The 26,257-nt window shown below is 52.4% G+C and overlaps 1 protein-coding gene across 6 annotated transcripts in view; it reads right to left on the bottom strand.

Annotated features, from left to right (window-relative positions):
* Positions 1–1,713: 1,713 nt before the first annotated feature.
* FBN3 (fibrillin 3) overlaps positions 1,714–26,257 on the bottom strand; it is a 69,791-nt gene continuing 45,247 nt past the window's right edge. For 2 of the 6 annotated variants that reach the window (XM_042250028.2, XM_042250027.2), the window contains 23 exons: positions 25,397–25,522; positions 24,997–25,122; positions 24,439–24,564; positions 23,976–24,092; positions 22,568–22,696; positions 21,799–21,918; positions 20,568–20,693; positions 19,724–19,876; positions 19,494–19,559; positions 19,151–19,276; positions 18,286–18,405; positions 18,036–18,158; positions 15,963–16,097; positions 15,677–15,802; positions 14,393–14,599; positions 13,480–13,605; positions 12,826–12,948; positions 12,538–12,654; positions 8,252–8,380; positions 8,042–8,161; positions 5,946–6,180; positions 5,250–5,400; positions 1,714–2,737 (listed from right to left, as the gene is read on the bottom strand). In XM_042250028.2, coding sequence (XP_042105962.1) covers positions 2,405–2,737; positions 5,250–5,400; positions 5,946–6,180; positions 8,042–8,161; positions 8,252–8,380; positions 12,538–12,654; positions 12,826–12,948; positions 13,480–13,605; positions 14,393–14,599; positions 15,677–15,802; positions 15,963–16,097; positions 18,036–18,158; positions 18,286–18,405; positions 19,151–19,276; positions 19,494–19,559; positions 19,724–19,876; positions 20,568–20,693; positions 21,799–21,918; positions 22,568–22,696; positions 23,976–24,092; positions 24,439–24,564; positions 24,997–25,122; positions 25,397–25,522 — 3,260 coding nt within the window. In that variant the 3' untranslated portion in view covers positions 1,714–2,404. Of the gene's footprint in view, positions 2,738–5,249; positions 5,401–5,945; positions 6,181–7,353; positions 7,559–8,041; positions 8,162–8,251; positions 8,381–12,537; positions 12,655–12,825; positions 12,949–13,479; positions 13,606–14,392; positions 14,600–15,676; positions 15,803–15,962; positions 16,098–18,035; positions 18,159–18,285; positions 18,406–19,150; positions 19,277–19,493; positions 19,560–19,723; positions 19,877–20,567; positions 20,694–21,798; positions 21,919–22,567; positions 22,697–23,975; positions 24,093–24,438; positions 24,565–24,996; positions 25,123–25,396; positions 25,523–26,257 lie in introns of those variants that run through there. The other 4 variants (XM_042250026.2, XR_009600637.1, XR_006059860.2 and 1 more) reach the window with 4 other exon arrangements.

Consider the following 26,257-nt stretch of genomic DNA (forward strand, 5'->3'; position numbering starts at 1 on the left):
TGTCTTCGTCACCTTTCATTATGGGGTGCGAACCTCTAGCCTGTGTTGAAACCCACACGATGCCCTCTGACCACAGGATCTGTGCTCTTAGGCTGTGAGGGCCAAGCACTTGTATGAGTGGCTGCAGGCTCTGTATGAGTCCAGCCTTGTGCTTCCCAGTGGCAGCCTTGAGCAGATCACCCTTTCTTCCTTTCTCATCACTGGGGTCACCATGCTTGCTCTGCCCAGATCCCTGGGCTGTAGTGAGACTGGGTGACGGACAGAGAAGTTCTCTGCATGCTCTGATGGGACCCAGAGGCTCCTGATAAGTCAGGTGGGCCAGGACTGGAATAAGTACAGAGCCCTGTAGCCAGGCAGTAGTGACCACTCTGCAGAAGGCAGAGCCACACACTGGGGTCCTGGGTCTCTCACCCAGACTTGAGCCACCCAACTGTGTGGCCTCCATTTCCACCATGACTGAGAATGTTCCAGATGAGACCCGAATGTACCATCCCTAGAGGACAATAAGTGGTTGGGGGCCAAGGTGCAGACTCAGCGGAATGTCGCGGTCCCACTACACTGTGTGGGTGCCCAGAGCAGGTTCCAAACTCCCAAAGCTTCGTTTCCCAAACAGAGGTGGTAACACTGCCTGCCTCATACATGTTCATGGGGACTAAATATGCTATTGTTTGTTACACATCAAAGCACCTGCACAAGCTTAACTTTAACACGATGAGTTCATTGAGCTTGGCCATCAAATTCAGTAGATCCAGCCCAACCAGGCATGGTTCCCTGACTTTGAACTCGGTTCTTCTATCTGCACCTTGGTGTTGCTTTGGTCAGGTTGCTTAATCTCTCTTAGCTTCAGTTTTCCTATCTATAAAAGGAGGATGAGAGTAACAGTATTTATTCCACGGAGTTATAAATGTAACAGGGAAGAACATTTTGTATCCTATTTCAAGTTAATCAGTAAAGGGATGTTGCCTATAAGCTTAAATTATACATAATGGCCCATCTCTGGGAAAGTTGCTTCCCAGGTAATGAACACAAACCTAAAATACCTTCAATTAGCTTACAGGAGGCATCCAGGCCAGGCCCATCTATGAATGACTGCAGGAAGGAAGAAATTAACATGTCCCCTCCCCTCTGGAGGCTGATGGGAACCAGGAAATTGGTTGGACTTCACACCTTCCCCTTTTAGTATAAAAGAAGCCTGGATTCAACTCAGGCAAGACATTCCTTTGGGGCACAAGTCCACCATCTTCTCAGTTTGCTGGCTCTCCGAATAAAGTCGCTATTCTTTGCCCCAACAACTCATCTCCTGATTTATCGGCCTGTCGTGCAGCAAGCAGTGCGGGAGCTTGGATTCAGTAAGGACCGAATGGGTCAGTAATTGTAAAATACTTGGAATGGTGCCTAGTATAGTATATCATCTGAGCTCATGAGTTATTATCAGTGATGGTAAACCCACGAGGGAATCAGTGGTTAGCGCTACAGCCTGACTTTGTGTCAAAACTCCCGGGTCTGAAGTTGGCAGAACCTACCTGCACCCTGGGATGATGCCCCAAGACGCAGCATTGGTCTTCACCCATCTCACCTACACCCTTCCTCCTCGGAATCGAGGGTAGAAGCTCATGCTTCCCAAAGCTGCTGCCCTCCTGGTCCCCCCCTTGTAAGCCCTGCCTGGCCCTGCCAAGAACAGCCTCTACTGCCAGAACTTGCCAAGGGACATACTTAACCCAAAATAACTTTATTGTTGTCTCTGCTTCTGATATGAAAGTATCCTCAGAACCTTAGCCCAGTTCCCCGTGGGGATGAGAACATGGCTGCACATCAGTGACTGGGCTGGGGCCCCACGGGCTCTTCTGCTGGAAGGGACAAGCCCTAGGCCCGCCCCAACCACCCATTCCCATGTCCTCCCCACCCCCTGGGGGCCAGCCCCCCTGCAGTGCAGAAGTTTCAGCCTGAGATTGACCAGACACAGTGAAACCCAGGGCCCTCCTGGACCCTGGCTGTAGAAGCGGGGGGGCACGCAGCTCCGGCTGCCAGCTGTCTCCAGGAAACAGTGTCAGGGTCCCTCTGGTAGAGGCTGGGCTTGCTTGAGGTCAGAGGATAACACTTTACTCTTCCTGAGTTTTGGGGTTCCACCTGGTCAGCCATTGCTGCAGGGGATCGAACCCCCCCGCCTTCCAAATCTCCCACCTCTGGAGAGGAGGACCGCATGGGGACGCAGGGGTCCATCGAGTCCAGGGCTGGTCATTAGGGTCTTCCGGGGCAGGGGTGGGCCATAGCAAACAGAGTGACATCAGTTTCCCCAAAACCCCATGGAAGGAGGCAGGGGTGGAGCAGTGCCCAGGTGGTGAGTCTGAAAATCAGGCTGCAGGGGGTGCCTGGGGCCAGGTGGGAGGTGTGGGAACCCCCGGAATTACAGCAGCTGCAACCGCACCTTCAGCCGCAAGGCTCGGCCCCCAGGCCGCCCCTCTGGCTGGGTGCCCCAGGGCTCGGCCACACTCACAACCTCCAGCTGGTAGGTGCCAGGCCCTGGCTTCCGGCGCCCCAGCTGCAGGCAGCTGAGACCATGAAGATGATGCATGCGGAAGAAGCCTCTTTCATTGCCGCGGGCAATGACGTAGCGAATGCGGCCCCCCAGGCTCTCCAGCGCTGGCCTCAGCTCTAGGATGTGCTGGGCCTGGCCCAGACAGGAGAGGTTCAGTCCCAAGATCAGCGGAGCCTCTGTGTCAAGGCTGGCCAGGCTCGCCTGGGGAGAAAGACCAGGTGGATGATGGCAGAGGATCGGAGAAATCAGAATGCGGGGGTATGGGGGAGGCAAGGGGACAAGAGGAGATTTTCAGCCAATCTCTAAAGTGAAGTAAAAGACGGACCACTCAATGCCCTTGACTCCTGTCTAGCCCTCCACCCACAAGGCCAGTGGTAAGCTTGGGCTGTAAACAGAAGGTGAAGGTGGAGGCTGGTTCCCAGGTGGAAATCAAAGAGGGGAGGCAGGCTGACTGCAGATCCCTTGTTTCGACCGAGGGACCTTACTTGGATCCCTGCCAGTCTGGATGGAAGAAATAGAGGATTCCCCATCAGACACCCAGACCAAAGAATTGATGCTTTCCAACTGTGGTGCTGAAAAAGACTCTGAGAATCCCTTGAACTGCAAGGAGATCAAACCAGTCAATCCTAAGGGAAATCAACCCATGAATACTCATTGGAAGAACTGATGCTGAAGCTGAAGCTCCAATACTTTGGCCATCTGATGTGAAGAGCCAACTCATTGGAAAAGACTCTGATGTTGGGAAAGATTGAGGGCAGAAGAAGAAGAGTACGACAGATGATAGTTGGATGGCATCACTGACTCAATGGACGTGAGTTTGAGCAAACTCCGGGAGATAGTGAAGGACAGGGAAGCCCGGCACGCTGCAGTTCATGGGGTTGTAGAGAGTCAGATACCATTTGACAATTGAACAAGAACCCAGATCGGGAGGCAGTCAGATGGCATCAGGCCCCAAAACGCTAAGGTCACTCAAAGGTGGTCTGGGGCGGCTAGAGTTATGACCATGGGCATTGCAGCAAGAGCCAGCCCCAGACACACAGGGACAGAGACACAGAGGAGCCAGACAGAGGAGCTGCCCAGTATCGCTCCAGTTCCGGAGGCCCGCTGCACTTCCTGCATCTGGGCTCTCTGAGAGCCCCGCTGTGTGCAGATGACAAAACCCTCTTTATCTAAGCTCCTCTGAATGCTTCCTGGCCCTGGCAGCGAGACAGGACCCCTGAATAAGCCAGCAAGCCTCAATGGCAGGCTGACCCTGCCTGGGTGATGGGTCCAATCTCACAGGAGGTTATCTGTGTTTTCGTCTCCTTTGCTCTGGGCAGAGCTGTTTGTTCTGCCTAATTTACATGCTGATGGGGGTGTTTTGCTGTGGCCTGAAAGTGAAAGCTATTCCTGTCGGTGCCTCCCTTCCGCCCCCCCCCCCTTTCAGTTCCAGAGATTTAGCCCTTCACCAGGAGTGCTGCTAGACATGCACTCTTAGTGACACCTGCTGGAAGTCCATGGGTATTGCAGGCAAAACCACAAGACCCAGCCTGCTTGGGGTCCAGCCTAGAAGCCCTGACAACCACTCCAGTCACTCTTACTGAGTTCCAAGGGCTGGTGAAACAGTGGCAAACCTGAGACACTGGGCCTTATCCCTGTGAAGCTTACAAAAATAATGGCAACAAATGCTTTGGTTGCCTGTCACCTCCTGGCTGGGACAGCCCTCTCTCAGAGTCCCTCTGGGTTTAAGCACCAATAACCCTCAAAACAGTCAGCTTAACCCCTTCTTCCCTCCCCCTCGTTCAGACCCTCTGCCTCTGCACCTCTTTCCAGTACCCATGATGCTCCTGGAACTACGCCCAGGCCTCCTGGGCATATACCCACATGGTTTTTCCCAGAAAGGGGGAAACAACAACTAGAAGGGAAAGAAGAGCAAAGGAAGTGCTTAGAGCAGCACATGCATCCAGCAGGTGCTCAACACATGCTTAGCTTTCAGACGCCTTAGAGGGGATGGTGGCAAGACTGGCCAGAAGTGGCCTCAGGGACTGTTCAGGTGAAGGACAAGCAAGCTGAATTTGTGACAAAAACATCCTCCCTACACAAGGCCCTGGTGAGGTCAGGGCCACAGCTGGAGAGGCCCCAGGGGACAGAGGGGCTAAACTGCAGAACTGCTCTGCTGTTCTTGAGAGTGTAATGGGGAAGAGGGGAGAGACTCTTGCAATTTCCAGAGACAAGGAGGGTTCAGGAGGCCTGGGCATAGTTCCAGGAGCATCATGGGTACTGGAAAGAGGTGCAGAGGCAGAGGGTCTGAACGAGGGGGAGGGAAGAAGGGGTTAAGCTGGCTGTTTTGAGGGTTATTGGTGCCTAAACCCAGAGGGACTCTGAGAGAGGACTGTCCCAGCCAGGAGGTAACAGGTGACAAGTCCCAGGGCATAGGCAGGTTTGGGGGCTCAAGGCATTTCTCCTGCATCCAAGTGCCATGGAAAGGATCCCCGGGAGGCATCACATCTAGGGTCTGTGTGGGAGGGGTCTGACTTGTCACTGGGAGCAAGTTGGGGTGTTTGGGGGCCTCTGTCCCCCAGAGAGCTCCCAAGGGGAATCCTCGGGCTGAGAAAGTGCAGGGAGATGCAGGCAGGTACCAGGACACGGGGGACAGCTGTGACCTGGAGTCTGTGCTCCTCATTTCTGCCCGTCCCCTGGCTGCTCCCCATGCCCAGCACACCCCCCGTGGCACCTGGTGGTCCCTATGGGCACTACGCCGTGGCCGGTCACGAGAGGGCTGGCCGTTGATCTTGCATTCATAGCAGGCTTCAGGCGAGAGCGGCTCCGCCTCATCTGGGGCATCCTGAGATCCAGGGCTGACGCCCAGGCCAGAGACACAGTGCCTGGGCCAGGACAGGGGGCAGGTGAGTCAGGCTGGTGGGACCTCCCCAGCCACCCCACCCCCAACACTCCGTTTGGAGCCACACTGCCCATGGGGATGAGGATGAGTGTACCAGTGTGGCTTTGCAGGCACCTACCTGTGTGTGTGCATCCCGTGACTTACATGGGTGTGGGTGTGAACCTGCATGCACGCAGAGGTGTGGATATACACCCGAGTGTACCCGTGTGTGTGTGTGAGCCTGCGTGCACCCTGTCAACATAGGCTTGCACACATGCACACTGGGATACAGGAATGCACAAGGGTACCCAAGCATAGGTGTGAGCCCTATGCACACTCAAGTATATTAGCACTGAGCACATGAAGGTGTGCAGGACAGTGACACACTACAGTGGGCTGTGAGCTGTGTATGCACATCCACAGGTGTTGTTGGGCCTCTGCCCCATTTCTCAGCATACATGTATATACAGGCCTGCATGTGGGCCCGCGAGTGTGTGTGCACTCCCGGGGTATGGGGGCCTCTGGGTTCACTCCATTGAAGCCCCTCACCCTTGCCCAGCCCGGAAGTAGCCTCGAGGGCAGCCGCACAGGAAGCCACCGGGGGTGTTGGCACAACTGTAGCTGCAGGGGCCCCTCCGAGCTGCACACTCATCCACGTCCTGGCAGCCTCCGAGGGCCTGGTCAAAGTCAAAGCCTGAGGGGCAGACGCAGCGGAAGCCGCCCAGCGTGTTGTGGCAGGAGGCACTGCCGCAGGCCGAGGGTGACAGGACACACTCGTTCTCATCTGTGGATGGGGATGGGGAGAGAGGGCAGGAGGTGGGGGGCAGGGGGGCCACCTTTGTATCTCCTGAGCCCTCCATTTGCATTGCTCCCGTCCCCATGAAGCAACTCCAGCTCCTTCTTCAAGCCCAAGACCAATGTCAAAACCTCCATCGGGGGCTTCCCTGGTGGGTCAGTGGTAAATAATTTGCCTGCCAGGGCAGGGGATATAGGTTCGATCCCTGATCCAGGAAGATCCCATATATGGCTGAGCAACTAAACCCGTGTGCCACAACTACTGAGCCTATGTGCTCTAGGGCCCCAGAACTGCCACTACTGAGCCCATGCTCTGCAACAAGAGAAGCCACTGCAATGAGAATCCACTCATTGCAACTAGAGAAAAGCCTGCAACAGCAATGAAGACCCATCATAGCCATAAATACATAAATAAAGCTATTTTTTAAAAAAGCCTCCATCAGGCTCCCTGTGACTCCTTGGACTAGGTTTGTTGGCCTCTATACTTCATCTCCCCTCTCCGGATCCCATGATTCTCCTTTGAAGCATTTCTCAAAACTTTCCAGGAATCTTAGGGACTTCCTGGTGGACTGGTGGTTAAAACTCTATGCTTCCACTACAGGGGCATGAGTTTGATCTCTGGTTGGGGAACTAAGATCCCAAATGCTGTGCAGTGTGGCCAGAAAAAGAGAAAAAAAAAAAAAAACCCAAACCAAAAACCTTCCCAGGAATTCCTAAATGGTGGGATGTTCTTAGAACAAGATCTCCCCCCTTGGCACTACTGTCGTTTGAGGCCATTTCATTCTCTGTTTGGGGGGCCATCCACCCAGTAAAAGCCAGGAGCACCCAGCGCCCAGTTGTGACCATCAAAAGTATCTCCAAGACACTTCAAAATGGCACCTGCTTGAGAACCACTGACATAATTGATCCCTGTCTCCCCCTCGAGACTGGACAACAAGTGGGCAGCAATGGAGTCTGATCTCAGCTCACTTCTGCATCCACAGGGCCTGAATAAGGCAGGTCCTGGGCAAACCATTGCCAAAGGAACGGATGAGTAAGTATGCAGAGCAGGAGACAGGCTGAGAAATGGGGACTGGCCAACGAGGCGGCAACCTGTGGGCTCCCAGGGGACAGCAAACACATGAGACAGGGCAAAAGGTGGAGAACTTAGCTGAGGACCCACCAGGAGGAGCAGGAGGAGGAGCCAGAGAGAAGGCAGGGCTGGAGGTAGTGGCAGGACAGAGAAAGCCGAGTCACAGTGGATGGAGAGTCCGGGAGCGACAGACAGTGATACCCAGAGCAGAGGAGGTGGAAGGCAAAGGCCAAGGAAAGGTGATGGAGAGGTCAAGGGAGAGTGGTCCCCACCTGGGTAGAATGTGAAGGCTAGACTGCAGGGGAGAAAGAAGAGGAGAGCTGAGGATGATCATTAGGAGCAGCAAAGAACAGTGTGCAGCGAGGAAGGCTGGAGGGAAGGCAGAAGACTAGGCCCTCAAACTCAGGGCGTCTGCAACAGGTACGACAAAAGATGGAGCATACACACACTCATTTCCATTGCCGCATTCAAGGCAGACATCACTAATCAATCTCAGCACACTCTCAGTGATCATAGGCGCATCTCAGACTCTCCGCTAAGCTCTCCAGACTATCGCTCCCTGAGAAATGACTACCACTCTGACACACTGGCTCTGCAGACCCCTGACTTCCTAGCCTCCCCAGCAGCAGGGAACTCAACTAACTTCTAGGCCAGCCCATCAGACCTTTAGGTAGTTTTGCTTATCACAGCATCCTGCCCGGGTAGTGGTTCCCAATCACCAAGTTTGGACAGATTCTGGTCAGGGGTCAGCTTCCTCCCAGCCCCCCCTCCAACTCACCTACACACTGGCTCCACTGGGAATGTGGGGTGAAGCCCTGGGGGCAGCTGCAGCGATAGCCCCCCAGCTCATTCTGACAGCCATGCTTGCAGCGATGAGGCCCATTGCATTCATCCACGTCTATGAGATGGAGAAAGAGGACAAGAGGCTGGCCAGGCAGCCCCCAGGGCCACCCCCAAGGACCCAGACCTCATCCAAGCCCAGTTCTACCTTTGCAGCCATGACCGGAGCTGTCCAGGGTGAAGCCTTGATAGCACTCACAGCTGAAGCTGCCTGGGGCATTGTGGCAGCGCCCACGGGTACCACATGGGCCAGGCTGGGCCAAGCACTCGTCATTGTCTGCAGAGGACAGAGAAGAGGCAGGGCCACCTGGTGGTAGGGGCACCATGCTGCCGGGCCTACCACCTGATCAACTGTTCCAGACATACCTTAACCTCTCTGAGGCCTCAGTTTCCCCCACTGTGAAAGGAGATCCAGAACAGTGCCCACTTCACAGAAATGTCACAAACAGTTGAGATCACACACAAACAGGACTTTGTCTGACTCTACCACCTCAACGCTGTGTGACTTAAGGCAACTGACTTACCCTCTCCATGCCTCAGCTTTACCAGCTGTAGTGTAGAGATGGTAATATCTACCTCACTGTGTTTATAAGAATTAAATTAACCTAATCACATGAAGCACTGGGACAGTGCTCAACATAATATTAACAAAGACCCCTTTCCTTCTCTGGGAAAATAACCTGGGGTAACCACTGCACCCTGTCCTCTTGGAAACCTGAAAATTGTGGGATATCAGCCAGAGTCATGGACTGAATGTGTGTGGGTTCCCACCCACCTCCACCACCACCACCAAGTCCCCATGTTGAAACCCTACCCCCTAGAGTAATGGTATTAGAAGGCGAGACCTTTGGGTGGTCATTAGGGTTAGATAAGGTCATGAGGGTGGGGCCCTCAAGATGGGATTGGTGCCCGTGTAAGGGACATCAGAGAGATTACTCCTGTTCTCTCTCCCCCCATGTGAGGAAGGGGGAAGGAAGCCAGGAAAAGCCTCACCACAACCTGATCTTAATCTCAGATTTCCAGCCTCCAGAGCCAGCAATATATGTCTTGCTTGTATATGGCTTGTTTTTAAGCCATGGCAGCCTGAGCCAAGACAACCTAGTTACCAGGCAACACTGCCGTGGTGGTCATGACCCACAGTGGTAAATTGCGCTGGGACCAGGATCATGCAGAATGAACCACACATTTCTTAGGGGAATCCTAATTTGGGCTTCCTTGAGTTTGGAGAGTCTTTTATTATTTAAAACATTTTTTTAATTAAAAAAAGTGGTGTTTTTTTATTTGGTCACACCGTGCGGCATGTGGAAACTTAAATTCCTCAATCAGGGATTGAACCCACACCTCCTATGGTGGAAGCACAGAGTCTGAAGCACTGGACTGCCAGGAAAGGCCTTATTTTTTAATTTTTTACAATTTATCTTATTCAAATTGAAGTTAATTTACAATGTTGTGTTAGCTTCTTGTATACAGCAAAGTAATTCAGTTATATATATATATGTATTTTTTTCATATTCTTTTCCATTATGGCTTATTATAGGATATTGAATACCCTATGCTATACAGTAGGACCTTGATGTTTATCTATTCTCTGTACTAAATTTGCATTTGCTAATCCCAAACTCCCCATCAATCTCTACCCCACCCCATCCTCCTTGGGTACCACAAATCTGTTCTCTATGTTTGAGAGTGTGTTTCTATGTTGTAGATAGGTTCACTCGTGCCATCTTTTAGATTCTGCATGTTAAGTGATGTGATATGGTATATGCCTTTCTCTGTCTGACTTCACTTAGCATGACAGTCTCTAGGTCCATTCATGTTGCTGCAAATGGTATTATTTCATTCTTTTTTATGGCTGAGTAATATTTTACTATCTATATATATGAAGATGCTATATATATGTATGAATATCCACTATATATATATGAATATTCCACTATATATATATGAATATTCCACTATATATATGAATATTCCACTATATATATGAATATTCCACTATATATATATGTATATATATGAAGGTATAGCACATCTTCATTGAGTATGAAGATTCTCGACACCAAGCACATCCCTGTGGGAACCTAGAAGCTCTCTTGGGTACAGGAGGAATTGGGTCTTACAAGCCTCTGGGTGCACATGTGTACGGCTGCACACACACAGATGCCACGTTAAGTGTGCTCACCTCAGGAAGGAGGGAAAGCGACTGAACAACAACAGAGAAAGGGGAATGCCTGACATTTCATGGCTGGAAATGCTCACTCCTTTACCGGATAGGCACATGGCTCACCTCCTTCAAACCTCTGCTCAAATTTCCTCTTTCAATGAGGCTTGTCATTAATTCTGTTTTAAAATTGCAGGCCTCCTAGTGATTCCTCTTCTGGGTGTGTTTATCCAAAGAAAATGAAAACACTAACTCGAAAAGATATCCACAGCCCCATGATCATTGCAGTATTATTCAGAATAGCCAAGACCTGAAACAACCCAAGTGTCCAAAGACAGATGAAAAAAGAAAAATGTGTTATATACATACAATGGAATATTATTCAGCTATAAAACAGGAGATGCTGCTGTTCATGATAACATGGTTGGTTGGACCTTGTGAGTATTTTGCTAAGATGAAATCAGTTGAACAGAGAAAGACAAATGCTGTATGATCCCACTTATATGCTGTTGCTGCTGCTGCTGCTAAGTTGCTTCAGTCGTGTCCGACTCTGTGCAACCCCATGGACGGCAGCCTACCAGGCTTCCCCGTCCCTGGGATTCTCTAGGCAAGAACACTGGAGTGGGTTGCCATTTCCTTCTCCAATGCATGAAAGTAAAAAGTGAAAGTGAAGTCGCTCAGTCGTGTCCAACTCTTCACAACCCCATGGACTGCAGCCTACCAGGCTCCTCCGTCCATGGGATTTTCCAGGCAAGAGTGCTGGAGTGGGGTGCCATTGCCTTCTCCAACCACTTATATATGGAATCTAAATACAAAATAAGAAAGCCAAGCTCACAGATACAGAGAATAAACTTGTGGTTGTTAGAGAAGGGTTTTGGGAGGGTGAGTGAAAGGCGTTAAGGGGGTCATAGGTACAAATTTCCAGTTAAAAATAAATAAATCATGGGATGTAATGTACAGCATGGTGACTGTGCTTAGTAATACTACAATGAATGAAATAATGCCGTTTGCAACAACACAATGGACCTAGCGATTGTCATACTAAGTGAAGTAAGTCAGACTGAGAAACACAAATATCATATGATGTCACTTATATATGGAATCTAAAAAGATGACATATATGAACTTGTTTATAAAACAGAAACAGACTCACAGACACAGTAAAAAATTTATGGTTACCGAAGGGGTAAAGGTGAGGGGGAGGGATGAATTAGTAGGAGTTTGGGATTAATATACACACCCTACTATATATAAAATAGATAACCAACAAGGACCTACTAAATATTCACAAGGAACTCTAAAATATTCTGGAATAACCTATACGGGAAAAGGATACGAAAAAGAATAGATATGTGTATACGTACACATGCGGTGTACATGCAGTGGCTCAGTGGTAAGGAAGCCACCTGCCAGTGTAGGAGATGCAGGTTCAACCCCTGGGTTGGGACAGAAACAGCAGAAGGAAATGGCAACCCCCCCTAGTACTCTCGCCTGGGAAATTCAATGGACAGAGGAGCTTGGTGGGCTATAATCCATGGGGTCACAAACGAATCAGACACAACTTAGCAACTTAACCACCCTATGTATAACTGAATCATGTCCTGTACCCTCGGGGTCTAGAACAGGATGGAGCAAACTGCTTCTGTAAAGGACCAGGTAGGAAATATCATTTACCCGGTTGCAACTACTAGGCTCTGCTGTTGTAGCAAAAGCAGCCACAGACAATATGTAAATGAATGGGCATGGCTATGTGCCAATAAAACTTTATTGACAAAAGCAAGCAGGGAGCTGGGCTTGACCTGGGGGCTGGAGTCTGCTGATTTCTGATCTAGAGCACTGCTTAGTACACAGGTGTTCAGTATCTGTTAGCTGAGTTCACGGGAGCCCAAACAAAGCCACCTGTGACTGGGCTCAGCCCTTGGGGGAGATCTGGTTCTCCCAGGCCACAAGACACTAAGAAGTGATGGGTGTGGACTGTATAAGCCCCTTGGCTTTAAGGAGCACCCTGGAGAAGCCCTAAAGGATAGACTCAGGAGATCAAGAGGTGAGGGTAGGTGTCCTGGGCCAAGGTCAGAGAGACTCCTGAGGGTGGCCTCCTAGGTTCCTAGGGCGAGGAAAAAGACTGAGGTCCAAGACACCACCTGGATATAAACAGCGACAGAACAAGGACTTTGATCACCCCTGTGTCACTGACATCTGGCTTACACTGTGCCTTTGCTTCTTATCTGATGAAGGTTGGGGTCAAGCTGCCAGGGAGGGCTGAGGCAACTCACCAAAGCAGGCCTGGTGGCGCTGGGTGAAGCCGGGGGGGCAGCGGCAGGTGAAGGCACCGATGGTGTTGACGCAGAAGAACTGGCAGTTGTGCTGCCTGGAGGAGCACTCGTCCAGGTCTGTGACACAGAAGGTCCCAGTGGGCTCAGGGCAGGGCCTGCCGGGGCTGGGGACTTCCCAGGGGAGACGCCCTGGCGATGGAAGCTGACCCCATGCAGCGGGAGGGGGAGCCTCTGGGGAGGACAGGGACAGAGCCCCATGGGGCGTGGGTGTGGGAAGAGGGATGTCACCTCGGCAGATCCTGCCATTCTCCTCCAGCAGGTAGCCACGGGGGCAGGCGCACAGGAAGCTGCCCTCAGTGTTTTTGCAGAGGAAGGGACATGGCGTGGGGGCCTGGCTGCACTCATCCACATCTAGAGGGGACATAGCACTCAGGAGGGTCAGACAGACATTCCTGGGGGCTCAGGGGTGGGGGTCTCCACCCAGGCCCAGTTGAGGCCTCTTTCCTAGACCCTAGACAACCAGAATCTGTGGCTTAACCAAGGAACCAGCATTTGTTTTCTGCAAAAAGCCAGAGAGTATATATATTTGGCTTTGTGGTCTTAATTCCAATTACTCAACTCTGCCTTTGTGGCAGGAAAAACAGCCACAGTGTAAGAAGACAAACAGGCATGGCTGTGTGACAATAAAACTTCATTAACAAAACAAGCAGAGGGCCGGATTCAGCCTTTGGGCAGGAGTCTGCTGACCCTGATTTAGATGAACCCCTGCTACACAATGTAATTGAAAATCTTAGGATGCACCAAATAACAGGAGGAAAGTGCCCCAAATAGGGTGGAGTGGAGGAAAGAAACAAAGCTGCTTTGCTTTCTGGACTTGGTTTTCTCATGTAAGTGTGTGCCAGGTGCTATAAGGAGAGGCTCGGGGAGGGGTGGGGGGCTCACCTAGGCAGGCTGTGGCAGTGGTGTCAGGCGCATACCCGGCCTGGCAGTGGCAACGGAAGGAGCCAAGGCTATTGATGCATTCACCGTGAGGGCACAGGTGAGGGAGCACACGGCACTCATCCACATCTGAGGACAAGCAGGGCTCGGCTGGGGCTACCCACCTCGGTCACCACGACACGCCACCTCCCTCGGGCCCGCCAGCACTCTCCTGGGAGGTAAGGCCAGCCCTTGCTTCCCCGCCCTGCACCCAGAGCTGGAGATCCAGCTCCTGTGATCCCCACACCTACTGCACGCTGAGAACCCTCAGGGTGGGGGACACACAGCCTCACCAGCAACACCTCATCAGGACACCCCAGACACATACATGGAAGCAGAGACGGACATGCCAGTCACCGCTCAGATGCTTCTACAGAATCACAAGGACACACACTCATAGGTTCCTCTGGGTCAGACACGCACACTTGCTCACACACATGCCCATCTTCACAGATGCTTATCGGAATCCTGAACCAGCTCACTCCTTCTCATCCACTTTCTGGTATGAACTACCCACCCAGCCCCACCCTCACCAGCACACGCATGCACACATGCTAACAAGCTCACACACACAACACACACCAGCTCACATACTCAACCAGCTTGCACTCATAGGAGAGGCACACCAGCTCACAGGCTCTTACACACTAAGGAGCTCCCACACACCCAGAACAAAGGACACACACATACACACACACTTTGGTTCACACACCTGCTCACGCATCCACCCAAGTTCAGGCATACACACCCACAGAGCAACGAATGGGCTGTTGTTCACACTGGTCCACCCACCCGCCAGCACAGAGATGCGTACACACTGGTTCACACACACTAACACTGGCAGCGGCACAGGCACACAACAGTGAACACTACCCACCTCGGCCGTCGGCAGTGTAGCCGGAGCCGTGGGGGCACAACTTCCGATGGGCAGACGTGCCGGGTAGTGGACAGTGCTCACAGCCGGGGCCCCAGCCGCGGCCGCCCCCGCAGCAGCACTCGGCTCTGGTGACTGCCTCGCCTCTGCTGAACTGAGCCTGGCACGTGGCCTGCAGCACCTCAGAGAAGCAGGGCCCCTGCCGGATGTCTGGGGAGAACAAGCGGCGATGACGGGCGGGAGGAACAAGCCATCTAGGTTCCCCTTCCCCAAGGCCATCGGTGGTGCTGAGAATCTATACGTAGGTTCCAGCATCTCCAACACGACTGCGCCAGGTCCACCGGGTGGCGGCTTCTAAACTGTGGTCGCCCAGCACTGTGGTTCCCCCCGCCCCCCGCCTTTGGGTGCATTACGCAGCACGGAAGATCTTAGTTCCCGACCAGGGATCAAACCCTAGCTCCTTGCAATGGAAGCGTGGAGTCTTAACCAGGGGACCACCAGGGAAGTCTGCCCGCCCCCTTCTCGCCCTGGTCTAGCGCTGTGAAACGCCCTCTGGCGGCTGGGGCTGTATTGTGGCAGAACCTATAGACCCCAAATCCAAGGGGTACCCCCTGGGCTGCAAATGTGGGCAGCTTCCTGAGGTCAAACGGCAGCATCCTTCTGGCCGCAGGGAGAACAGATGGTCAAGGGGTAGCGTGGAGGCAAAAGGTTGTGGCCTCCAGGACAGACAGTGGGGCCAGAGCAAAGAGGTGATGTCCATGGAGATGGGGAGGGGGTAGCCCGATTACTTGGGGAGCCTGGCTTGGGGGTCTGGGTGGGAATCAGGGCATCGCTGAGATGGGGTTCTGAACTTGTTCTAGGGTGAGCTGCATCTGGGGGCCGTGGAGGCTGGGGTGGTATAGGAGGCAGCTGGATACACCCCCCTGGCCTGAAGCTGAAGGAGACTGTGCTCCAGGAGCAGAAGTGTGGAGAGAGAAGGCAACAAGGACCCTGGGGACCAGGACAGATAAGTCGCCTGGACACCTGGTACCACTGGGTCGCCCTCCTGGTTTAGCCCCATGAAGTGGTGAACTTGGGGAGGGCCTCTTCCTGGGTGTGATGATAGGGCAGCAGGGACATGCTCTCATCTTTCGGCGAGGTGGTGACTGAAGGGGCAAAGGGAAGCTGGGGGCGTGCGATGAACACGTGTCTGGACTGGCTGGGTAACCCCCCCGGTGGCCCCGACCCTGTCCCCACCTCGGGGAACTCCCAGGTGGTGGTACCACACTGGGACCTTGTCACACTCACCCTGGCACTCGGTGAGGCTGGGGCTGGGCTGGTAGCCCTCGTCACAGTCACAATGGAAGCTGCCCACAGTGTTGATGCAGCGGCCGTTGGCACAGGGGCTGGGCTGGGCACGGCATTCATCATCATCTGAGGCGGGAGGGATAAGGCAGGCCGGCAGGGAGGCAGGGAGGCCAGAGTCCCCCTGAGCTGGCTTCCACCTCCAGGGCCCATGTGTGCCTGCCCCCGTGCCCTCTGGCTTTGAACTCTCTTGTCTATGGTGGGATGGGGTGGGGAAGCCCTTCTGTACCTGTGCAGCCCTCCCCGGAGCCTGGCTGGGGCCTCGTGCCTGGGGGGCAGATGCAGGTGAAGGTGCCAATGAGGTTCTTGCACAGCATGCCCCGGGCGTGGCAGTCTTGCTCACCGTCTGCACACTCGTCCACATCTGTGGGTGACCATGGATCGATGGTGCTCATGGCTCGTGAAAATCTGGACTCTCCCACCCTCCAGTGGCCTCCCAGAGAGGTCCCTGAAGCACTGCCCAGTGTCCGTTCCTCCCCCACCTCTCCCAGACGTCCTGGGAAGTCAAGTGGGAGGGGATGTGCCGGGAGCCAGTGTGAGGAATCCCACCCGTGACAAGGTCATGCGGCAGAGATCTGAAGGGCAAGGTCGAGTCAGATCTCAGGATTTCCCCCTGGTATTTCCTGAGCGGGTACCCCCAAAAATAAGAATATGCCTGCCTGGAAAAAGTCATCTCCAGGCTTTAGTCTTCTGCATTTGAAAGGGTGTTTCAATCCAAAACCCCTCTGATGGCTTTTTAGCCTGCCTGCAGGACTCTTACAGCTGCGCATGTGATTGTTTGAGGCCTCCTGACTGCAGGAGGCACAGGAAGCTTAAAACATCCTAGGAATGTAGGGGCTTCCGAGGAGTCAAAATCATTAGAATAGGACTGATTAAAGGTTTCAATTGTTGAGCCAATACTTGCTGCCAAATTTTCATATCTTTTACTTGTTGATATAGTTGGTATATAGAAAAAACAAGTAGCAACATTAGATCTTTGAGTTAAATACCTTCTTTGTTATAACCTACTGCGCCTTTGTTCTATAGAGCAGTAACTTTAGTGCTTTGAGGAGATGCAGATTAAAGAAAAACACTTCAGGGGAAACGAAATTAATATTCATTAAGGAAGAGAGCCAAAAAGTGTTAGCAAGCCTCTTGGCCAGAAGATAATGTAAATCACCTGAGACCTTTTGTATACAAAAAGATATACAGAAAGAGTCTGGGCTGCTAACGCTACATAATTTTGTATTACCCATTGACCTCTATGTACAATCAAAAAGGTATAAAAGGCCTTTCTAGACAATAGAGGCGGGGCCGGTCATTGGAAGGACTGGTTTCCCCCCTGTCTCCTCTTTACTCTAATTTCAGGCTGAATTGCCTTGGAACGTGGAGGCTCACCATGTCTACTTACTTGTCCCGGCTTTTAAGATCGTAAGAGAGAGAGCCCAAGGCGGGGCACTCTCCGATATTCAAACGGGCGCCGGCGGCCTAACGTAGATGGTGCAAGCTCCTTGTCTGGAACTTTATTGGTTTTCCACGTAAACCAAGTTAATCAGCCTCTTTTCTCCACTTAATTTTCCTAATATATTATTTCTTCCTAACCTAATCTTATGTTAATAAATAAATAAGTTTTTCCCTCGCCAACGCCGTCACCGCTTCGAATTCCCTGGATCCACCGGGGCTGGACCCCGGCAGGGATGGTCAGGACTGCCCCAAACACCTGCATCCCCTGCCCACATCAGGGTCTCTGAATCTGTATGACCTTCACCACGGTCCCTGGAACACTGACCCTGAAACAGCCCTTGAGGGACCAAGTCCCAGGCCAGGGTTTCTACCCTCTACACTATGGACATTTGGGACTCAAAAATTCTTTGTGGTGGGAGGCTCCTCTGTCCAGTGTAGCATATTGAACAGCAACCTTGGCCACTCGATGCCTGTAGCAACCCCCACCTCTGTTCAACTGTGGCAATAAGAAGTATCTCCAGACATTTCCACATGTCCCCAGGGGGGGAGGGAACAGTCACTGTCCCCACTGCGCTAGCCCATTCAGGGCATGTCCAGTCACCACCAGAGAGGCCTTCAGAGCCACAGTGCTGTTCTGTTAGACTGAGGAGACGCTCCCCTTTCATAAAAATACAAAACCATCCCTCACAAAAGAGCACCCATTGCACCCTCACTTGTCTCAGCTCTCCCGTCACTTTATCACTTGGTACTCATTCCCACTCTTGGAGGCACAGCTCTTATTTCTTCATTTTCTCTCGGGACCGAGGTACGGCTGAGCCCCAGGGCCCTGCCATCCGCTGCCTGCCTGTGCAGGTCCTACCTCGGCACATGGCCCCATCCTCTCGTAATGCATAGCCGACTGGACAGGTGCACGTGTAGGAGCCCTCGGTGTTGTGGCAGCGGAAGGCGCAGAGCAGGGGGTTCAGGGAGCACTCGTCAATGTCTGGAAAGGCCAGTGGAGGTGCCGGGTGGGTGGGGTCTGCCTGCACGACCTCTTCTCCCTTTCTCAGGTCAGCGCCCGTCCCCAGCTTCCATTTCACAGCCCGGGGTCTGGGCAGGCCGAGCCTCACCCTCGCAGGTCATCATGGGACCAGGTTCGAAGCCGTCTGCACAGGCACATTCGAAGCCTCCTATGACATTGGTGCAGGTGCCTCCCCCACAGGGGTGCCCGATGGAGCACTCATCTGTGTCTGCGGTGGGGAGGTAAGGGGGTGGGCAGGGCCTTCAGGGAGCCCCCACCGTTGACATAATCCTGTCTGCCTCCTGCTGAGTGTCTATAGACTGGACAGGGCTAGATCTGCTGCACCTTCAGGGCTGGACTCAGGGCAGAAGCATGCGGTAAGTGAATACGTGAATACATGAATGAGGGACTTTCTGGTGGCCCGGTGGCTAAGACTCTGCACTCCCACTGCAGGGGACCCGGGTTCCATGCCTGGTCAGGGAACTAGATCCCACATGCTGCAACTGAGTTCACATGCAACAAAGAGTTCACACACTGTAACTAAGATCCTCCGTGCCGCAGCTAAGACCTGATGCAGCCAATCAAATAAATATGAAAAACAAATAAATAGTAAAAGCTTTAAAAATAGGTGAATGAGCAAATGAGGAAGTAAACAAATGAGCTAGTGAGCTAGTGAATGAATGAGCAAGAGAGCACGTAAGTGAATGAGCGAGTAAGTGAATGAATCAATAAGTGTGAGAATATGTGAATAAGTGAACAGGTGAAAGAGTAAATACATGAGTAACTCTGCAAATGCGTGAATGAGTGAGTGAATGAGAAGGAATAAGTGAATGAGCGAGTAAACATTGGTGAGATGGATGTGTGGGTGGGCAGAGTGATGGCGCCTGAGAGGCGGGATGCTCCCTCGGGTGGCATGTGCCCTCCCCAGCTCCTTCCTTTCCTGGGAAGCAGGCTGGGGTGGGCTAGTCCCTCACCCACGCAGCTGACACCCGTGAAGTCCAGGCTGTAACCAAGGGGACACTCGCAGCGGAATGAGCCATCGGTGTTGACGCAAAGGCCATTAGTGCAGACGCCAGGGTTCTCCGCACACTCATTTACATCTGCAAGCGGCAGGGGTTGCAGGCCTCTGTCACGCCCTGGGCACAGTCAGGGTCTCTTCCTTCCCTTCAAGGAGGTGGGGGGGTGTCCAGGGCCACCCATGGGTCAAGGAGGGAACCTGAGACTGGGGAACCAGGGTAGAGCTCAGACAGGGCTGGGCAGGAATGCAGGAGGCTGCTGTGGCCTCGGGGGCTCTCAGCACGTGGGTGAGAAGCTCACCTTCCCTGGAGTCATCTGGGCCTGGGACTGCCCCGTGGCCAAAGGGACACAGCTCCTGAAAGGCGACTGGACACCAAGAGGGGAAGGGAGGTGAGGGTCTGTGGCCAGGTGCAGTCCCCAGCATCCCCTGTGTGTGGGGAAGGCTGGAGGAAGAATGGAAGGAGAGAGGACAGGGGAGGGGCAGGGGGCAGGCAGGAAGGACCAGGGAGACTGGGCAGGGGGGCCCTCACCACTGCCTTCCTGGGGACACAGCTCGCAGGGGTCATTCCAGCCCTCGCCGGGCCTCTGGCTACAACAGCACCGGGCCTTGGTGGTGTTGAAACCTTTGGGTACTGAGCACTTTCCGGCCTCGAAATGGGTGAAGCAGAAACTCTGCCGTGTGTCTGTGGGGGTGATTCCCCAGGGAAACTGCTAGAAGGGCCAGCCACCCCCACTTCTTGTGAATGGGGTGGTCCTGACCCTACCAGCAGCCAATAAGAACAGTTCAGGATCACTCCGTGGTGATTGGTTCAGGGACAAACATGTGACCCACCCTGAGCCAATGAGGGTCAGTCCTGGGGCTTTTGCTGAAAATCTGAGAATCCTTTCCAGCAACACCCCACATTCACATAATCTGAGAATCCTTTCCAGCAACACCCCACATTCACAGCTGTGGGAGTCATCCCAAGCTGGCAGAATGGTCAAACATAATTAGCCACATAATTTTTGGGTCAGAATCCCCTTCTTGGAGAGGCAAAACAATTCATTCCAAAGAGCCAGAGGACCCCAGACTTCAGACCCCAAATTCTCATTACTGATGCCATTCCCTAGTCTGAGCCTTCATGATTCAGCTTTACAGACAGACTGAGGGATTTGGCTCACCACTGGTTCCCAGAATGACAAATACTTGTTGAGTTGCCCTAACCTGGGAGAGAAGAGACTAGCTCAACCCAGGTGAGGCTAGCCCACACTGGACAAGGCTCCTGGAGACCCACACAAGAAACTGCAAGCCCCCTTTCTTGGTGATGTAGCTCTTCCCCCACCCCACCTCCCACCTCTTCCTTCAGCCTGAGTGCTCCCTGGCTCCAGACTCACCAAAGCAACGGTGCCCGTTGTCAGACAGGACAAAGTCAGGCGGGCAGAGGCAGTTGAAGCTTCCAGCGCTGTTGGTACAGGTGCCAAAAAGGCACAGGTTGGGCTCTTCAGAGCACTCGTCGATGTCTGGAGGGGCAGGGACATAAAGTGAGGGGGGAAGCAGCAGGCCCTCCACTGGTGGGGCAGAGTCAGCTGCTGGGAGGAGCAGATGGAGTGGGGGCCCAGCCCGGGAGGATCCAGAGACTGTTGAGGGGTGGGGTCCCCAGGGCTCAGGATGAGCCAGAGTACCAGGTAGGCAGTGTGTGTGTGTGTCTTTCATCTCCAAGGTAGAGGTCATGGTCAGGAGAAGTTCATCATTAGAGACTAACTCTGAATAGAGCTAACCAAGACTGGTCCCCTGAAGAAGGGAATGGTAACCTACTGCAGTATTCTTGCCTGGGAAATCCCATGGACAGGGGAGCTACAGTTCATGGGTCTGCAAAGAGTCAGACATGCCTGAGTGACTAAATCACCACCAACCAAGACTGGGTAACATTAGCCTGTGGTGGATGGAGTTAGCTCACATTATACTAGACTAGTCCATCTGCTCAGGCCAGACTGGCCCAGGTTAGCCCAGGTTGCACAAGCCTAATCCAAGTGAATGAATGGTGGTCAGGCCAGACTGCTCCAGATTAGCATGGAATATACAAGTCACCCAGGTGTGGAATAATACCGGAGCTCAGATCAGACCAGTCCTCGATCACCACTCATCAAGTGAGGAATTCCATGTTTGGGCCAGTGAGACCCACACCCATGCCTATTTCATGGGATTCATGAGGAAGCCTGAGGGCCCCAGAGAGAGAGCATCTTAATAACAATAAAAGCGTAAGGAGCTGCATTGAGCACTGTGCTAAGGGCATCTTGTGTGTGTGTGTGTGTGTGTGTGTGTGATTCGGTTTTATTTTTTAATTTTTGGCTGCATCACAGGCATGTGGGATCCTAGCTCCCTGACCAGGGTTTGAACCCACATCCCCTGACTTGGAAGCGAGGACTCTATACCACTGGACTACCAAATTCAGTTCAGTTCAGTTCAGTCGCTCAGCCATGTCCGACTCTTTGAGGTAGTCCTCTAAATGCATCTTTTCACTCACCACCAGTCCAGCTGGCATTCCCATTTTACACATGGAGGAACAGAGGCCCAGAGGTGCCCACCCCCCGGCCCCAGAGCTGGGAGATGAGGGCAGATACTCACCGACACATTGGTCACTCTGCACTTGGAAGCCGGGGGGACAGATGCAGCGGAAGGAGCCCTCAAGGTTCTGGCAAGTGCCTGGCAGGCAGGTTCCTGGAAGGCTGAGACACTCGTTGGTGTCTATGGAGAGGAGGAGGAGGGGTCTCAGCACTAGCTGGGGGGCAGGGACTCGCCTGGGGCTGAGACCAGCACCTATGGTCACAGCAGAATGGCCGAGGGCCCCTAGACAACCCCTCCTGGATCCAGAGGAAGGGCTGAGCCTTGGGAAAACAAAGACATCTGGAGAAGAGCATTCTGGGTCCTGGTGGGGGTTTTAAGTGGAGCCAGGTGTTATCCAGGGGAAGGGGGAGTGAAGTTCTTAATCTCAAGCCACTTGCAGACCCCTTTCATGCTTTCCATGTCATCCACTCAGCTCCTCTATTATTCCATACATCATAAAACTTGGATTTTTAAAACAATCATTCTCTAAACCACAAACCTGGTGAAAACATGGGTGTGGTGTGCTGGTTCTGTCTCTTTTTATACCTTAAAATAAATGTATGGTTATGAAATGGAGTCATGCCCCCTCAAAAGTGCCAACTGCAGGTCAGCTTGGAGCAGGGGCTGGCTGAGATGGCTTCAGCACCATGGTGAAGGAAAGGCAAACCACTCCAGTATTCTTGCCTGGAGAATTCCATGGACAGAGACTAGTGGGCTACCGTCTATGGGGCCGCAAAGAGTTAGACATGACTGAGTGGCTAACACACACACACACCATTGTGATACTCACCTATGCAGTTCTTCCCATCACTTGTGAGCTCAAAGCCATCCTTGCAGAGGCAGTGGAAGGAGCCAGCCGTGTTGAGGCATTGGCCAAATCGGCACACCTGCCCCACCATGGTGGTGCACTCATCCATGTCTGCAGAGGGAAGATGGGCCAGCAGGGTTACCCACAGAGCCTAAGGCTCTGAGCCTCCCTTGCACTTCTATTAAAAAAATTGACTTCACGGCTGTGACTTCAATTTATTGAGCACTTACATGCCAGTTGTGTATTAACTCTCCAACTATCCTATGAGGCAGACACCAGTATTTTCTAATATGAGCATTGTAATGCTATGAATTTGCCCATAGGTCCTGCCTTAGCTGCATCCCACAAATTTTATGTTGTATTTTCTTTTCATTTAATTCAAAATGTTTTCTAATTTTCCTTATGATTTCTTCTTTTATCTATGGGTTCTTTAGGAGTACGTTGCTTAATTTCCAAATACTTAGGGATTTTCTGGAGATCTTTTTGTGACTGACTACAATAGTTTAATTCCCTTACATTCTGAGAACCTACCTTGTGTAACCTCGATTAAAAAAAAAAACAAAAAACTATTTGTTTTATGGCCCAGAATATGATCTTTCCTGGTGAATGTTCACGTACACCTAAGAATAATGTATATTCTGGAATGTTCCATAAATATTATTTGGGTCTAGGTGGCTCATAGTACTGTTGAGGTGTTTTATATTCTTACTGATCTTCTACTTTTCCCTCTATTACTGAGGGAGGAGAGTTGAGGTCTCTAACCATAACTGTGAGTTTGTCTATTTCATTTTTAGTCCTGTCAATTTTTACTTCCTACCTTTTGAAGCTCATTATTAGCTGCATAAACATTTATGATTGTTATGTCTTCTCAGAGAACTGACTCCTTTTAATACATACACTGACTCTATTTCTGGTAATATTCTTTGTCCAGAAGTCAATTTGATCTGATATTAAGATAGGTAGGTACTACTATTCTATAAATCTCCTTTTTACAGAGGAGGAAAGTAAAGCACAGAGAGGTTAAGCGACTTGCCTAAGGTCGCATAGCTGGCAGATGGCAAAGCTGGGATTTGAACTCATACCACTTGAACTTGTAATCTACACTTTGAACCACTGTACTAAATTACCAGCATCTTGCCTTCACGGTTCACCTTCCTCTCTGTATTGGCCATCTCCTTCTTATCAACCTGAGTGTAAGCTCTAGGAAGGGACCCCTGGCACCTAACAACTGCAGGGGTTTGGAGAACTTTGTGGTTAACTAGTTTTTAATCTCCTGAGGTTGTTTTACTGAAGGCGTCTCCAGGTCGAGATCCTTTATTTCAGAGAGGTGGTGCCTCTCAAGCCAAGAATCAGCTTTTCGGTGGGGGCGCGCCGAGGCCGGGCAGCTCACCCACGCAATCTCCGCTGTGTGTGGCCACAAAGCCGGGGAAGCAGAGGCAGTTGTAGGAGCCGACAATGTTCTTGCAGGTCCCATTTCCACACGGCTGCCGGTCACACTCGTCGACATCTGCCAGAGCAAAGGCCCCAGCCCCTGGCCAGCTCACCCAGGGCAACAGGCAGCTTGGGGACTGAGCGCCTGACTGGACCCAGCCCCCTTCTCCAGTACCCAGCCCTGCCCACATGGATGGGAAATATATCCCTGGTACTATTCACTACCCCCATTTTACAGATGAGAAAACTGAGGTGCCGGGAGGTGAGTAAGTTATTCACCCCAGGTGTCAGGGGCCAGGACTCAAACTTGTGAGTCAATGAACCAGGATGCACGGAAGCACCAGCCCCACCCCAGGGGAGGTGTAGACCCATGGCCTCCTCATGGCCTGGCCATTGAGGCAGGAGCAGGTGGGCACTCTCACCCATGCACAGGGTCTGGTCTGCTGAGGCCCGGAAGCCACGGTGACACAGACACACGTAGCTGTCCACTGTGTCCATGCAGTCGCCGTGGCTACAGACAGTCGGGATCTCTCGACACTCGTTCCGTCCTGAGGGAGGGCAAGCAGCACAGTGTCCCCAGGGCTCCCACCCACAGCATGTCCCGAGCCATCACATGCTGCAATTAGGGGAGCCCGACCCTGCGGGAAGTTCCCCATGTGAGCTGTTGCCCCCGGGGAGACACTTCCCCTCCCATTTCATCCTCACGACTCCCCCATTAACAGATGTCCTCGGCACCCCCACCCCGAAGTACAGCCAAGGTGGCAACTCCAGCGATTAGGACTGTGCGCTTCCACTGGGGGCACAGGTTTAATCGTTGTTCCAAGAACTAAGGTCCCTCATGTAAAGTGACATGGCCAAAAAAGAAAAAACTACAGCCAAGGAGCAAAGTCCAGACAGGACCGTGCCCTACCCAAGTCCCAGCAGGAAACAGAGTCTGGCTTTGTCCTGCTCCCTCACCTCCCGACTATGTCCCCACTTACCCACGCAAGCCCCGCCTGGCGACAGCTTGTACCCTTGGGCGCACTTGCAGCGGTAGCTGCCAGCGATGTTGATGCAGTCGGCGTTCTGCTGGCAGGGGTTCTCCCCGCTGGTGCACTCATCCACGTCTGGGGAGTACAGCCAGCCAGGTGGGGGGAGTGAAAGAAAATCTTTCCTGCAGAATCAAACCTTAAATCCAGCCCCCTCCCCCTTGTTTTTCTAAAAGCAGCTAGAACCACATGGAGCGGGGTGATGTGGGCTGGAGCCCCTTGGAAAGGTGTTAGCCCCATAGGCAGAGGGGGAAACTGAGATTCATGGAATTTAAATGACTTGCCCGGAGAGCACAGGGTGGGAGAAGGACCAGGACCCCACGCGGGGGTGGGGGTAGGGGGGCGGCAGCACCTTCACAGACCAGCAGCAGGCTGTTGTAGCTGAAGCCCGCAGGGCACTCGCAGCGGAAGCTCCCAATCTGGTTGATGCAGACGCCACTGGCACAGATGGCGGGGATCTCCCCACACTCGTCGATGTCTGGGGAAGTCACCAGCCATCAGGGGCAGCCCAGCCCCTGGCGTCGTCTGGGGACCCTGACCTAAGAGATCGTGCCACTGGGGAGAACCTGTGTGTCCACAAGCGAGCCTTCAGTTGAAAAATTCTACTGTGGCTAACCTAGAACTGCTGACAGCAGAAAGAAATCAGGATGTGAGAGGGAAGGCAGAAGGGGAGAGGGCATCTTTCTCAACAAAAATGCACATTGGCTGTGACCCAGCACATATGTGTGTGTGTGTGTGCAAGCCTGCTATTCTGGGGTCTCTGGAATGAAGCAGCCCCATGTGTCAGCAGGAAGTTTCATGAGAGGACCTGCGTTGTGATGACGTTTAGCAAGAAACTAGAAACATCAAAAGAGGAACTGATGACAAAATGTGGTCTCTCCAGACTTCCCTGACGGTCCAGTCATTAAGACTCTGTGCTCCCACTGCAGGGGGCACAGGTTGGATCCCTGGTCAGGGAAGAGCCTGCATGCCACATGGTCAAAAAATAAATGTGGCTATCTATTTTACCACCACAATACTGTAAAGTAATTATCCTCTAATTTTAAAAAAAGCATAAAAAATGTGGTCTTTTCATACAAGAGAATACGATTCAGCCTGCAAAAGGGGTGAAGCACTGACACTCACTACAATGTGGGTGAACCTTGAAAACATGAAGCTTAGTGAGAGAAGCCAGTCCCCAAAGAACAAACACCGTATGATACCATTTATATGA

The sequence above is a fragment of the Ovis aries genome, chromosome 5 (genome assembly GCF_016772045.2).
Source record: "Ovis aries strain OAR_USU_Benz2616 breed Rambouillet chromosome 5, ARS-UI_Ramb_v3.0, whole genome shotgun sequence".
Lineage (NCBI taxonomy): Eukaryota > Metazoa > Chordata > Mammalia > Artiodactyla > Bovidae > Ovis > Ovis aries.